The following is a 15,405-nucleotide window of genomic DNA, read 5'->3' as shown; positions in this document are numbered from 1 at the left end:
CTAGTGTTTTGTCCTTGGCAGCCGGAGGGGTCTCCACAGTGCCTTTTGGTGCTCCCATCCCATGGCACTGTTGGGTTGCTGTGAAAGCTGAGGCATGGAGGGACTGGGAAAGATCTCCTTGAACTGGAGTGTACTCACAGGAGTGATGTCCCTTAGGGGGACTTGGAGGTGGGCAATTGGAGAGCCCCTCACTGCAGACCCCTCCTTGGTGACTTTTGAAGGGGTGGTGAGGTAGGAGGGGTGTTGGGGTCCTGCAGCGCTCCAGCAGAGCCAGTTCCAGCCTTTTGGCTGAGCCCACGGCTTCAGGACGGAAATGCAAACAGGAACGGGGAGGCGTTGGGTGAGAAAATGTCAACAGCACTGGGCCGGGTGCCTGGCTCACCGCCTCCCTGGCCAGCTCGCCACTCTCTGGGCTGCTGCTGGTGGGCTTCCCCTCTTTGCTGGGGGGTCTCCTGGCACTGAGCTCTTGCTTGTTCAGCAGGGCTGGGGCTGGGTTGCCCCAGGGGCAGCAAGGGAGACCGGGGCTCCATCCATCGACATGCAGCCCCCCGAGGAGGAGAAAGAAGGAGGAGGAGGGGAGACAGGAGGAAGGCCAGGGGGATGCTGGGCACACTCCAGGTTTGGGACAGGCTAGCTGGGACTGGCATGACTTTAGGTGCTAAGGAACAGACGGGGCTTTTCCAGCATTTTGGCTTTGATTTTTAGCTGAGAGGCGGGCTGATAAATCTTCACATCCTCTCCAACGCTGGGGGTGTGGGACACCCAAGGACCATTAGTTGGGCACTTGGTCCCGCATATGGCACGGGGGCACCAAGTTGTGCCAGGGGGTGCCAGGCAGGCCCCAAGCAGGGCCCCACACACCGGTGCCTGCCACCCCCCCGCCAAGGGCACAGGGACGCCGGTGGCGTCACGCGGGGCGATAAGGCCCCGACCCCGCTGCACCCCGCCGCCCGCCGCGGCCCCTGGGCACCGGCTGCGAGGGGCTTTGAAGGCGGAGGTGGCGGAGGTGTGGGGGGGATAATTTTTTTTTTTTTTGGGGGGGGGGGTCTGCCCACCTGCCGGCACCCCTGCCCCAGGGCCAGCTGCTCGAGTCAGGCTCCCGGTTGCCTTTAAGGGCGTTTTTGGGGGAGGCGAGGGGAGCGGAGCGGGGCCGGACTTGGAGCGCGCCGTGCAGCTGGGGAGAGGGAAGAGGAGAAGAAAGAGGGAGAAGAAGCGAGAGAAGGGAGAGGAGCGGTGGAAAAGTCGACCGGGACCCCATTCCTCGCCGGGGCCGGCGCCCCGGGCTCCCCAGCCCCCGGCCGCCCCGGGGGTGCGGAGGGGAGCGGGGAGCCGGCGGGACCTCCCCGCGCCCCTCCATCGCCGGGGTCCCGCTTCTGGGGAGCGAAGCCCTTCGGCTCTCCCCCTCCTTCCCTCCCCTCCCTCCTCCCTCCCTCCTTCCTTCCTTCCTTCTCCAGGCTTGGCCCGGGGAGGGAGGGGGGCTCTGCCTGCAGTCTGCCTTCACTCCTGCCCGCCCGGGCGACGCCGGGCTCCCGCCTGCCCCCCGCGGCCCCTCCGGCCGCCCCCCGCGCCCCCCGGGCCAGGTGAGGCTGCGGTGCCGTCCCTCTCGGATGTAGGCAGGCGAGACCCCGGATGGATTTCGGGAGCGTCATGAACCAGGTACGGGCGGGAGGTGAGGGCGCAGGGTCCCCAGGCCCCCCGGGAGGGAGGGTGCTGGAGGGGGTGTCATCTCTCCTTGGGGCGGGGGCCACGCGTGATATCCGAGCGGTGATGGGGTGGTGCGTGGAGGGGGGTGCTACCCCTCGGTGTTGGGGGGGTCCGCAGCTGTCACCAGAAGACCAGAAGGGGTCTCGGGGTGCGGGGGGGCTTGAAAAGGGCGATGTGGTGCTCGCAGAGAGGAGGACTTGGGCAGGGGGCGAGGGCCAGTTTGCTGCCGGCAGGAACCTGTGAGCGGCTCCGGGGCCCGCGTCCCCCGTGCCCTTCTCCCCGCCTCGCCAGAGCCGGTGACTCTCAGGGCGCTCCGGAGGGGGACACACAGGCGCTGGGGTTGGCGTCCCCCCCTCGCCTTCCCGAAGTGCGTAGGGACACGTCCCCGTGGAGCGAGGACTGCGCGGGAAAGCGGGGTCCGCCCCCGGCACCCCGCTCCCGCCCCGCAGCCGGGGGGGCGACGCCGGGCTGCTGTCACCCCGCGGGGAGGACACAGTGGGGGGCTGCCCCGCGGCCGGGACACCCCGGCAGCCCACGGGTTAACCCCCCCTCGCCGGCGGGACCGTCAATGGTTAAACTGCGGGTTAATGAGTGGCGAGGCAGCCCCGGCGGGTGCCAGCCCGCCCCGCCGCCCCCCCCGGGCAGGGATCCCCGGCCCCTCGGCGCCGCCGGGCCCGCAGAGGGTTAACTCCGTCAGGGCAGGTCCCAGCGCAGATGTTTTTGGGCTGTGCTGCTGGGAGAGGAAACGACCGAGCGAGGGAGGCATCAGCCCGCTTGCGTTTAAGGGGAAAACAAGGAAAAAAAGAGAAGTGCTCCGTTCCCGGGTGCCTGAGCCCGCTCGGCGCTGGCGTCAGCCCTGGTGGGGTGGGTGACTCCAGTGCGTGTGCTGGGGGACAGCTGGCAGGGACACTGGGGTGACAGTGGCTGCACCCCCCGGGTGCTCATGGCACTTGAGTCTGGGCATTCTGGGGGCAACCAAGTAGGCACCTCTTGTCCCTGCAGCACGATGGCCCTGGGGTCTGGAGTCTGAAGCCACCCCAGGGAAAGTGTATCTGTGGGGAAGGAGCCTCCAGCTCTCACCCACTCTAACGAAGCCTCTTAGTGATCCTGCTGGTCCCGGGCAAGGTGCTGGGCCTTGGAGCTGTGCCTATTGGGGTCTCGAGTTGCAGGGGGGTCCATTTCCTTAAGCCCTGGGCGACCCTCCTTGCTTTGCTACTCTCTGGTTCCTAGCCTTGTGCAGCCTGTTCCTGGGGTATCTGGTCATAATGCCAGCAGACCCTGATCAGCATTGGAGCCTCCCTGGTGGGTTTTGGGATACAAGAGAGAAAGCAGTCCCACAGCACAGCTCCTGGGTCGGGGGAGTGTATCTTTGTCTCCACTTCTCCCTCCTATTCCCTCATCTCAAAACTATGGACTGGGGGACACCAGTTTTGGAGGTGCTGCTCAGCATTTCAGGTCCCCTGTAGTGTTTTCAGCTCTGTCTTGCAGGGTGAGGACACAGCACTGACTCCAGTCTCCGTCTGCCTCCTCTCTTGTTCTCACAAGTAGAGCCCCTGGACTCAGTACTGGGGGGCTAAGACCCCTCCGGGCAGCCAGGGCTTATTTTGACACTTTAACCACCCCTTGAGGTCGATTCCCAGACCCATGGGCACTGGCATATGCCCCTGATGCTGTGAGGCTGCCAAAAGTGTGCAGTGGGGTCTGAGTGCACAGAAAGGGGCTTGCCTGATGCTCCACCAGTGTGGAGGGGTGGGAAGGATCCCGCCCTGGGCTCAGGGTGGGGCACAGCGTGCTGCCAGGCTGGTGTGCTGACCAGTCCCACAGGAGTGCCCGTGCTCCATGTCAGAATCCATTTGTTGATCAGTTCCATGTGAGAATCCGACCGCTGGCCAGTCCTGTGTGGGAATCACTGCTCTGACCAATCCTGCATGGGAGTCAGTGCTCCGACCAATCCCCTGTCAGAATCCAGGGCTTGACCAGTCCTATGGGACAGTCTGGGGAGTGATTAATCCCGTGTAAGAATCCAGGTGCTGGCCAATCCTGTGTGAGAATCCGTGCATTTACTGATCTCAGGTGAGAATCCATGCACAGACCAGCCCCAGATGAGAATCCAGTTGCTGCCCAATCTCATGTGAGAATCCATGCATTGACCAGTCCCATGTAAGAACCTGTTCATGGACCAGTCCTGATGAAACCCCCTGCAGCAGAGTCTGTCCCAGCCAGTCCTGGTGAGACTCTGTCCCCGGCCTGTTCCTGGTGCAGAAGCTGCTCCCTGGCCAGTCCTGGTGTCTGGTTTGGCTCTGGGGAGTTGGTGAGGAGCTGGGGGGATCCTGATCCTTTTTCTGGGGGAAGTCTGGTGCAGAGGGGGTCATGACCCCATGCTCTTCCTTAGGCTGGTTGTGGGGTCCCCATGGGCCTGGGCTGAGGGGTGTCCCTGCAGTGGGGTGGCAGCACACATGTGTGGTGCTGGGGGCAGAGCAGGGCCGGGCTGGGGCTGTGAGGCCAGAGCCAGGCAGGCGCGTGCTGGCCCGTGGGGCTGGATCCAGACCTGCTGCCTCCAGATGTTGCCTTTTTAGGCACTGGAGCACAGCATATCCCTGCCTGTGGCCGGCCCTGTGCTGAGCCAGCGCCGGCAAGCAAAGTAGGGACAGTCCCTGTCCTGGTCATGTGGAGGCATCTCTGTCCCCCTCCTGACCCCCAAAAACATGCTTCTCCCCCCAGACAGGGTCAGGGATGCTACCTTCTCTCCCTTCCCCTCATCTGCACTTGGCAGCATTTAGGCTGATTGCTGAAACCGCCCCGGAGCCGGGACCTGCCCTTATTTGGGTTGAAACCAGGGCTATTTTGGTGGAGCTGCCTCCACTGCAACCCCTTGAAGCTTCTCTGTACATTGTTTTTCCTGTCCTGTCCCATACCCCTGTGCCGGGGCTGCTGGCCAGGCCAGCCATGGGCTGCTGTGGGCCGTTACTGTCCCAGCGCGCTGTGTGTCCCAGGGTGCCATGAGGTGCCAGTGGTGGCTCCTGTGACCACTGTGGGGTGGAATGGCTGGTGTCCCCTGTGGCGTTTCATCCCTGATTTGCAGGGCCGTGTGTACTGGGTAACCTCTGTCCTGGTCCTGCTGCCGCCTTCCTGGCGGGGATGGGCCACAGGGCGGCTCCTCATCAACATACCAGGGGAGAGACAGGAGATACCATTTGTCCCAGTTCAGGGGACATCCCTGAGTGGTTCTTTGCCCTGTGGTACTCTCCCTGGTGCCCCCAGCATCTTTTGGAGAATGCAGGGGCAGGGTAGACTTGATGGCCTCTGCCCTGGCATGGGTGCTGTCCAGGCATGGAGAGGATGGCACAGTGACAGTCCCTGACCCAGCTGCAGGGTGGGCTGGGGATGCTTGGAGGGAAGCCTGGGAGCGGTGGGACCTCTGTGCCCCAGCATCAGCCCAGTCTGACTCACCCTGAGCTGCCGGCCAAGCCGCTCCCTGCCCTTCGGCACATCTGCCATTACCCCCACCCGATGGAAGAAGTCCCAAAAGCAGCACCCCTGGGTACTGGTAGGAGCAGAGGGGGGCTGTGGGGTGCACGGGGTGCTGCCTCCTCGCAGGGACCCCCATGCCAGGGGTCTGGGGTTCTCTGTGGCTGCCCTGTGCCTCACACACCGGGGCTGTGCTAGGCAGGGTGGAGCTGGAGAGGGGGGGAGCGGGTGTGCATGGAAACATGCTGTCCTCCTGCCGGGGACATGTTGCATAAACAGGAGTTTTGCCAGAGCTGCAAAAAATGTGAGGGCAGGAGCAACCAGCACGTGATGTGGGCAGAGGGTACCTGACCCCTGTGCAGGGCAGGGTGGTGACCAGAGCACTGACACCACGGTCCCTTATGCCTGGCAGGGGAGAATGATGCTGCAGCTGGAATGGGGAGCAGGGGTGCTGGAGAGGGAAAAACCTTCCCCAACATCCCCAGTTTAATGGTGCCAACCTGTCCCCTAAAAGTGTCTCCTGCTGTGAGGTGCCTGATGGTGGCTCACACCGCCCCACACGGTGGCTAAGAGAGAGCTTGGCAGGGCTTGGTGGCTGGGCTGGGCTGGAGGGACTGCTAAATAGGGGAAAGGCTCTGGGAATGGATGGAGAAGTTGCTGTGGCCTGTGGCTGTCCCTGGGATCCCCCTTACTTGAGGCAGGGTCTCGAGGTGAGCAGAGAATTGTGGGGTGCATGGGGAAGTGATTCACAGCCCAGCTGGGATGCAAGTGGCACAAAGCTGAGATGAACTTGCTTGGGAGGAAGTGGTCCCTCATGGGGTGATGTGGGACCCCATGAGGTGGGATCACATGGGCTGAGCAGGCATTTATGCTGCCCAAGCATTGTCTTGTGGGACACCAGTGTGGCCACTGAGTCACATTCCTCTTTGACAACTGCATTTCCAGACCACAGGGTGGCTTGGGCAGGGGAACCACTTAGAGGGCTGGAGGGAGTAGGGTGCCTTGATGCCCTCTCTTGGGGTCCACATTCTTTCTGAATAGTGGAGCCCTGAATCTGGCTTGCTTTGGGAGGGTCTGGGATGTCAGTGTCCCTTTTGACAGCATGTCTCCAGCTCCAACCACACTGGCTGGACTGGCTTGCCAGCATCTCAGTGCCTGGCCATGGGAAGCATCTCTGGTCTGCGGGGGTCTGTGTGAGGGCTAGGGTGGCTGGTGCTGCGTCTGCTCCTGGCATAGTAAGGGTCAGCACCAGCCCGGATATCGTCCGGCTCCGGAATGTTTATCGGAGCTCCTGGGGAAGGGAAAAACAAAAACCGCCACCCAAAGGAAGGGATATGCGTCAGCGATGGGCCTGGATCACCCACCGGCAGCCGGCCGGGCCGTGCTGTGGGCTGTGGGCCAGTGCTCGCCCGGCTCCAGCAGCCCAGCTGGGGAGACCCCAGTGCTGAACTGATCCAGCCCGTTCCTGAATCGCAGCGCCCCTCTATGGAGGTTTGTTTTCCCCCAGCCCTGCTGGCATCTTGCAGGTCGGGGCTACAACCCACGGTGATGCTCCGCTGGACCAGGACCTGGCAGTGGCCCTGGGCACTTCCATGGGTGCAAGGGTTGTTTTATCGAGGGAGGAGGAGGGAGAGGAAGGAGGTGCTGAGGGAGGGAGGTGTGAGCAGTGGTTGCAGCATGGAGAAGGCTCTGAGGTGTCTCATCCCTGGATAGGAGGTGGATGTCTGCATTCCTCCAGCCTCGCTCAGTTCTTGTGAAATGGTGCTGAAGTCCTGTCGGGATCTGTGGTGCAGAGGTCAGTCCCTGAGCTGCAGCTGGAGAGGTTAGGTGGAAGAGGGGTCTCATGAGCTACTCTGCACTATGGCGACGTGGCCAGGGACTGTCAGGGGTTTGCCAGCCAGGTGTTTATTTCTGGGCTTGGACGTGTCAAGCCTATCGCGTTTCTCTAGGTGTAGTGACAGCTGGTGATGAGCGAGGGAGCCCATCATCGCCAGCGGAAGGCTGCAGGGTGTGCCCAACCCTTTATGAGACATCAGAGACTCCTATCACTCCTGGCCACGGGGCCTCATTTACTGGAAAGTGATTTTTCTGCTTGGCAAAACTCAGGTCTCAAGGCAGCAACTCGTGGGATGTGGCTGCTGGGAGGGATGGGGCTGCGACCTGGGGGGCCGAGTGGGCGGGTGGGGGACCATGGGGGGCTGGTGGGGTGGGCGGCAGCCCTGCTGCGCCTCGTTCCTCGCATTCCTGGGCAGGGCTGCTGGGCGGCGGGGTCGGCGGCGGGGGCCAGCCGGCAGGAATGCAAACACCGGTGAGGGGGAGAAGAAAGGCCGCTGTGTCTGCCACGGCAAAGCGAAGCCTGGACCAGGGGTGTGTGGGTCCCCCTGCCTTTCCCACCCCTCCCTGCACCGACGGATGCAGGAATCCCTGAGGACAGAGATGGTGGCTGTTCTGGGGGTCGCTGCAGGGCTGTACGGAGTGATACTGTCACCGGTCCCATGGGGCAGGAGGGGTGCTCCTACACCTCTAGGTCAGGAGCTGGACTTCCTTAGGGAGGGGTCCATTGTCTGGGACAGGGTCTTCCTTCTTCTCCTTGAACTGGGGGCACGTTCGAGCCAAACTTGAGAGAGGGAAGCAGCTTTACATTCCTGCTGTCCTTGTAAAACTGCCTTTCTGGGATGCGAGAGTGCCATACAGCCTGAGCTGCTGTCTCCTGTGGATGGGAAGAGTGGTGTCGGGTGAGCACAAGCCCATATTACACATCAGAGAATCCTTTAGGGCAGGGAAATACAACCACAGGCGCCCCAGTTTTTTCCCTTTTCCAGCCAGAGGTGCATTAGTAGCCTGCAAACTTCCTCATGCCGACAGCAGAGGAGGACTGGGCACGGACCCTACCTGGCTGTGGGACCAGTGTGTTCCATGGTGGGGGAGCTGTGCACTTCCCCCCACCTCTGACCCTGTAGCTGGGGCTGGGCGAGGGTCAGGGGTGCTTGTTGAGCATCCCCGGGGGAAGAGCGCGGCAGCGTGCGGGGCACGGTTCGGCACAGCCCTCGCCGGCTCGGTCCGCAGCAGCGGCTCGCTGCCGCTGCCGGAGAACATTCCAGGGAGGCTGGCGCGGGGCCAGCGCCGCGGGGCAGGGAAAAGGGCCTTTTATGGAAGCGTTTCTGCATTAGAATAAAATCATAATAATAATGCGCAGGGGAAGGGAGCGGGAGGAGGAGGAACCCCTGAAGAAAACAGTGAGATGGGATGGGAACAGGCTGGCAGCCGGGTAGGGGAGCAGGCGCTGGGCATCGTGCTCTGGGGACCAGGATGGGATGGGATAGGGGTGCTCCAAGTGGAGTGCCTGGGGAAAACCCTTCTTTTCATGGCCCGGGGCAGGAGAGGCAGAGTGGGGTGCAGTGGGTCCCCATGCCATCGTCGGGGACCAGCCCCTGAGTGGTGTTTGCCATCTTGGCTCCATCCTGGGATGGGGCAGGGGATGGCTTACTGGGGGTCACTGCTCCTGGTGGGATTTGTAGAGGACAAAATGCCCCGAATCACACCCTCCCACTACTGCTGGCACCTCTGGGCCAACACAGAGCTGGAGTGCCTGTGCCCGCTGTCCCAGCACCTACAAGGCGCTTCGTCTCCCACCCTGGCATGCTGCTGCTTCCCTACGGACTGGGGTGCACACAAAACCCAAGGTTAATTGTCAGTAATTGCCGCTGGTAATTAAGGTAACAATAGCTGGGCTGTTCAGCTGGCGGCTGCAGGAGCTCACGAGGCTGGGCTGGGGTTTGTTCCAGGAGCTGCTCTTGGCACCAGGCGCCCGCCCTGCGCTGTGCCGTGCTGTGCTCGCCATGCCCACCCGGGCTGGGGCTGCAGCTGGGGCTGTCCTGGCTCCCTGGCCAAGGAGGAATGGCACAGCTGCCATGGCCCTGAGCCCACTCCCACTCCCAGGAAGCCAGCCTTGACTTTGGGATGATGCCTATGCTCCTGCCTGGGGTGGCAAGGCCATAGATGCCCCTGTCATTTCCTTGGTTGGGTGCTGTATTCCTGTGGCATGGGTGGGGGGTGAGTGCTGCGTTCCAGCCTCTTCCCGTGCCCTGTGTTGGACAGGGTGTTCAGGGACTAATCCTGGCTCTCTTCTGCTTCCTTGCAGGCTGTGAGCCCCTGCTCCCCAAGTGTCAACTATGAGCTGGTAAGTGACCTCCACTGTGAGCCATGGGTGACAGCCAGGGCTCTGGGGATGCTGGAGCATCCTGCTCTGGGTATGGGGCTTTCTCAGTCCTGGGGCTTCAGGATGTGAATCTTCCACCCTCAAAAACCACATGGGTCCTGTGCTGGGGGTAAGGGCACCCCCATTTTGGATCTGTGCCCCCCACCATTGCTGGCTGAAGGGTATCCCACAGCTGAGCAGCAAAAGTTGGAGCAGCCTAGCTATCATGGGCCTCCTGGAGCTGGAGCTTTCAGGGAAGAGAGGCTTGAAGGGTTGCTGAGAGAGACAGGCAGATAGGACGTGACCATCCAGGGCTCTGGGGTCCCCTGGCCTTCCCTCCCTGGCCAGATCTGGGGCGGTTTCTTGCACACCCGGAGATGGCCGTACCAGATGTGCCTTTGGCTCAGGGCGCCCAAGGCCGTGCATTTGAGCTCTTGTTATTGTCACCCTCTACTATTGTCTGTCCTACGGGCCTTTAGTAATCTGCTGGAGCCAGGGTGACACAGGCTGTTCCCACCCTGTCCTCTCTGGATGCTAGCATAACAGCTGGATGCATCATCTCCGTTCACCCTGTCCTGGGAAGGGCAGGTGTGGGGGTACTGGGCAGACAGCCACAGTCCTTTGCCACACTGCTCCAGGCCATGGCTGGGCTCTGGGTGCACCTGGGCACTGGGATGTCACCTGGAGCAGGGCCATGCCCAGCGAGAAGTTTGGGAAGCAAGACACGATGGTGCCTACCAGGCAGCATCTTGCCAGCAGAGCAGCTCCCCTGCCCCGTCCCCAGCCTGGTGGTGCTGTGGCAGCAGGCAGAGCAGGCACGTGGCAGCAGGGAGACTGGCATAGCCTGGGGCCGGTGCAGCAGCCCTTCCTTTTTGCTCCAGACGTGTGCCAAGGCTTGCTGGGGCAGGCGCCGGGGAGAGGAGGCCCTGGCAGGGTTTCAGCTCAGGCTCGGCAGCCTGGCAGTGCCGCAATATCCGTGCCTCACACGGGGGGCCCTGGGCTGGCAGCCCATAGCTGGGCAGGGGTCTCACCTGAAAAGTGAATGTAGGGGATGACCACCTGTGAGCTCTGAGAGCAGTGTGAGAGCCCAAGTGAGCAGGGCATGGGGTAGGAGTGGAACATGCTGCCTGCTCTCGGGCCCCATCGTAGTTATCTGGCCTGGGTTTAATCTCTGCCTGCACCCCTCACCCCTGCCAGCCTCCTTGGGCACTTATCAACAGCAAAAATATGTTGGCTTCAAGCTGGGACCGTTACTGTGGCTTTGGGAGGAAATTGAAAGGGTTTGCCCTGCCTCATGGATGGAAATGTCTGCTCTGGTCCTGCTCCCAAGAGTAGAGCAGCCTGGTTTTGGGGGTGACCTCCAACCTCCTGGTCCCAAGACTCCCATCTGGGGACCCACTCAGCTGGGTCCTCTTGCTGTGCCACCCCCAGGCACCACAACCACCATTCCCAGACAGAGGTATCTGTCTCCTGCTTCCTATATTTGGAGTCCAGACACTTTCCCCCACCCCAGGAAGTTAATTCCTGTCCCCAGCCTCATTTCAGAGCTCTCTCCAGTGGCATGTCACCAAATTTTCCCCTGTTTTAAGCATCTCAGACCCTGGCTATGCTCCCACTGGCCTTCACTGGCCCTGTGGGATCAGGCTTATCTTGGGGAGCTGGTCCTGTTGGTGTGGTGGCCATTTGCCAGGCTGGGTGTGGGACTGCACTGGGCTTGCCCTGTTGTTTACTTCCCAGCTGTAGGGTCTGACCATGGAGAATCCATCTGGAATCCCAGAGATGTGGGGGGCACCAGGTGCCCATCATGGAACAAGCTCAGGGTTCAGCCAAATGCTTCCCATTGGCAACAGCGGTCCAGGGCCAGTGGTGGTGGCTGAGAGGCAGGGTGGCAGGATCCTTGGTACTTGAGTATCCCAGCTCTGCACTTGGGTTTTGGGGCATTCCCAGCCTTTTGGAAGAGAGGTAATGTTGGCAGGCAGGGAAGGGAATGGAACCATGGTGCATTTCTTAGGAAGCACCAGAAATAGCCAGGGGGAACTTTTGACCCTGGCCCCGCTCTGTGTGTGTGTGTGTTCCTCTCTCAATTTCTTCTCTCTCTCTTGCCTTTTTCTCACTCTCTCCTTGCTCCTGTCTGCAGCCATCCCTGGGGGAGAGCATCACCAAGCAGGTAGAAGTCCTGGTAAGTGCAACCAGTCATGGAGGCTGATCTCTGCCTCAAGTCCTCTTGGGGTCACTCGTACCTGTCCCATTGCTGCAAACACTCCCTGCAGCCAAAATCCCTCACCCTGGAATGCTCCTGTAGTTTCCCAGTGTACCTGGGACCCTGAAGTCCTCTCTCCCAGCCAGCCAAGGTGATGGTGGCCATGCCAAAGGCCAAGTGAGATGCCCAGGGTTGGTGGCAGAGGCAGTGGTGGAGCCCAGCATACTGGGGGCTGAGGCTTTTGCTGCAAAGCTGACTTTCCTGTCTTGGAGCTGAGGATCTGTTATTTAATCTGTGGACATGAAATTGCTAAGACAGTGTAGACAAATACACTGCCAAAGTCAACGAGGACAGCTTCCCCCCTGCCTGCAGCCAGCTTGCCGGACTCCCTGAGTGTTGGGGCTGGGACCCAAGGGATGGAGGCATGATGGTTCCCATGAGGAAGAGGATGAAAGCCTTCCTCACCTGAGATCTGGCTTTGGCTAATCCTTTGGTTGTCCAGGACATGTTTCCAGCCCCGAGAAAGAGCATCCTCAGAAAAATCCAGTTAGAAGCCTCCTTTGCTGGCTTTGCTGTCTTTCAGGGAAGTTTCTTGATATTTCTGAAGCCTTTCTTGTGCCTTTCTTCACCCTTTCCAAGCAGAAGGGACCTGCAGGTTTTGGGTGCTGCCAGGAGCTTGGGGACATGCCAAGCTAGCTTGGGACTGGAAGGCACATTCTTGATGGGGTTGGCAGAGGGATCTTCAACCCAACAGGACTGGGACCAGCCTGTCCTGTGCTGGGCTGGACTGGGTTATACTGGTTTGGCTGGAGTCTCTCTCCACAGGGGACGTTTGCAAGGTCTCCCAGCCCAGTGGCAGGCAGGAGTGTTTAATAACAGGGGCACAGCTCCTATCAGCTGATTGCAGGCTGACTCTTCCTCGTGCAGCGGCTGGCGGCAGAGACGCAGCGCGGCTGCGGTTTGGGGGTGGGGAGCATGGCAGAGCCCGGGCAGCAGGGCAGAGCTCAAGGGCTCTTGCTGGGACAGGGCACCTTGGAGAGCCCTAGCTGTGGGCACCCGCTCTCCTGGGTCTGGAGGTGCCAGGAGTGGACCTGCCATGGCGTGGAAGTGGATTAGCAAGGGGCTCACTGCTATCCAGGTATGGGGAGGGAGAGGGACTCTGGTGTCCCCACCTTGCTTGCCCTCCTGTGCCTTCTGGTTTCCCCATGTCAGCTCTCTGTTGGGAAAGGCTGTGGTTTTGGGAAGCTGCTGTGGTTGGATGGGGTGACATGGACTGATGGGGCTCCCCTGGCTGGTGGGTGTGGGACCCCAGAGATCTCCGTTATGGACGTTTGAAGCACCGCACAAGCCACGCTGGGGATCCCGTCCTGATCACTGGTGGGTGATGCGGGGATGAGTCCATATTCAGGTTCAGGCTTGTTCCATGCACCTTGGCTCTCCCAGGAAAGCTTAACCTCTCTTTTTGTTGCACTTTAACTCCTTATTTGCCCTCAGCAATGCTGGGGGGTTTTCTCAGGTGAGCAGGCAATTTGGGACACCCTAAGGAAATAGTGGAGGGGGAATTGTCACAACTGTTCAAGCACCTCTGGGCACTGAGGCAAACCTGCTGCCTTCTGGAACTGCTTTGGCTGGGAGGGGTGACATTGTCCCCAGGCCCCAGAGTTGCTGAGCCTGGCTTTGCTCTGCAGGGCAACCTGACCTTGAGAGGGGCATGCAAGGCTGGTGGAAGGTGATGCTGGCTATCCATGGGAGCAGCTCTGGGACTGTGCTGGGTGGGCAGAAGGTGGCAGGTGAAGGATGTCAGGGAAACTGCTCTCCCACCTCATCCTGTGCCCCTTGGTGTGCTGGTTGTGGGATGCTGCAGCCCTGAGGAGAGTAGCAGCAGTCTTGCAGCTCTGGGGACCAATGGGACATCCCAGGAATCAGCTGCAGGATGCTTCTCTTATTTCTGATCCTTCCAGGCGTGTTGCCTGCGTGAGATGAGTCTTTAAATGACTTCTGCTTATTAGCTGGAGATACTAAAACTAATGAGGTGCAAGTGTGTTTTTCCTCGGCGGCTTTTTTTGGAAACCCTGCTTTGTTTTTCGGCTGAGGTCACAAAGTCACAGAACAAGCCGGCTGCAGATGAAATTTTCGAGGCCGGAGAACATGCATAAATAGAAGTTTCCTGCTCCAAGAGCTCAAACATTTCCTCCAGGCGTTTGGCTCGGTGGAGCTGGGGCCAAAGCAAACTGTCGTGCCTGGCTGGCTCCTCGATGCCGCTTGGGCAGCGAACCTGCCCCTGCTCCAGGCAGGGCCAAAGCAGCTCTGTGCCACCAGGTGTGCCCACAGCCTGACAGAGACAAGAGGGACTTGTGCCTGAGACTGTGTCCACCTGCTCAGCATCTTCCCAAAAGGTCCTCTGGGACCCTCTGGCAAGACACTGGCCCCACAGTGGGCATGGCAGCTGGTCCCAGCAGCACTGGGGTTGTGAGAGTTGGGTTTTACATGTGGGATGTGTCAAGCTGCTTGTGGCATTGGGATGCTTGGTGGGCTTTGGAGACAGCGATATTTTGGGGGTGTTAGGATGCTCAGTGCAGTGTGGTGGAGGTGGGATGCTTTAGCAGCACCATCACACCCAGGTCTAGCAAGACCCCTGTGCTGGCTGTGGCTGGGTCATGACAGTAACTTGCTTTCCCCCTCTGGTTCTTTAGGATGCCACAAAATCCCCCAGGAGTGGGCAGTCACGCTGCAAAACATCCAGGTACTTGCCCCAGTTTCCCCTTCTGATGACTATCTCTGCTCTGCCTGAAGCTCCCTCCCACCAAGACCTGCTTCTCCAAAGGTGCTATACCTGGGAGGTGCTCCAGTGAAGAATACACAGGAATTATGACCCACCATCCCCAAGATACCCCAAGAGGACTGGGAGCAGGGGACAGGCTGCAGCCAGCTGTGTCCCCATGTGCTCCAGCCTGTCTTGCAGGATGGGGAAGGGTCCCTGTGTCCCCTCCCCATGCCGTGTCTTGACCGTGGTCCCCTTCCTTGCCCAGAAGCATGAGCCTGACTGCAGCCATGGAGAGCAGCTGTGAGCTGGACCTGGTGTACATCACGGAGCGGATCATCGCTGTCTCCTACCCCAGCGCAGCCGAGGAGCAGAGTTACTCCAGCAACCTCCGTGAAGTGGCCCACATGCTCAAGTCCAAGCATGGGAACAACTATGTGGTGAGGGGCACAGCCAGGTCCCTCTCAGGCTGCTGGAGGGGCTGGTGTGCTCAGCTGCTGGGGATGGATACTGCATCCTTGTCTCCATCTGGGCTCTGTTGAGGGAGGGTCTTTGCACTATGCTGGATAGATTTTTTTCTTTATTGAAGATTGCCAGTCCCTTCCAGACCTCCTGGGAGTTTTTGGTCATTGTGTTGCCGTGTGGCAAAATGTTACTCAGGGTAATGTGTCTGGGGAAGCCTCTCATAGCAGGATTCAGGAAGGCTTTGGGGTGAGGGAGAGGTGAGGTGGCAGCAAGAAAGATGTCCTCTCACTCTGTTTTTCATCTTCCCTCAAGCTTTTCAACCTCTCTGAGCGGAGACGTGATATCAACAAACTTCACCCCAAGGTGGGTCACAGCTGTGAGAAGCAGGGAGGTCTCAGGGGCCTCAGGGCAGGCCTGTCTGCAGGACCAGCTCCTTGCTACAGGAGGGAAAAACAGGCACCTTTCTATTCTATCCAACTGGGAAAAACCCTGAGAAAAGCACTGAGACTTCACACTCAGTTTGTGGTAGTTCAGTGTGACTCCCATTTCCCTCCCAGCCCCCCTTCTCAGCCCCAAAACTGGCTGTTTGGAATCTCCTGGAGACCTCAT

General features: G+C 60.3%; 1 protein-coding gene across 19 annotated transcripts in view; it reads left to right on the top strand.

Annotated features, from left to right (window-relative positions):
• Positions 1–564: 564 nt before the first annotated feature.
• Positions 565–15,405, top strand: part of TNS1 (tensin 1) — a 54,925-nt gene continuing 40,084 nt past the window's right edge. For 10 of the 19 annotated variants that reach the window (XM_084209824.1, XM_084209822.1, XM_084209819.1 and 7 more), the window contains exons 1-6: positions 1,048–1,656; positions 9,314–9,352; positions 11,508–11,549; positions 14,264–14,313; positions 14,600–14,771; positions 15,109–15,159. In XM_084209824.1, the coding sequence (XP_084065950.1) occupies positions 1,630–1,656; positions 9,314–9,352; positions 11,508–11,549; positions 14,264–14,313; positions 14,600–14,771; positions 15,109–15,159 (381 nt within the window). In that variant the 5' untranslated portion in view covers positions 1,048–1,629. Of the gene's footprint in view, positions 619–977; positions 1,007–1,046; positions 1,657–6,507; positions 6,664–9,313; positions 9,353–11,507; positions 11,550–14,263; positions 14,314–14,599; positions 14,772–15,108; positions 15,160–15,405 lie in introns of those variants that run through there. The other 9 variants (XM_084209830.1, XM_084209829.1, XM_084209823.1 and 6 more) reach the window with 8 other exon arrangements.

This window comes from Fringilla coelebs (genome assembly GCF_963513975.1).
Source record: "Fringilla coelebs genome assembly, chromosome: 7".
In the NCBI taxonomy this organism is placed as follows: Eukaryota; Metazoa; Chordata; class Aves; order Passeriformes; family Fringillidae; genus Fringilla; species Fringilla coelebs.
Note: the sequence above shows the minus strand (reverse complement) of the source record. Positions and strands in the feature narration are given on the sequence as shown.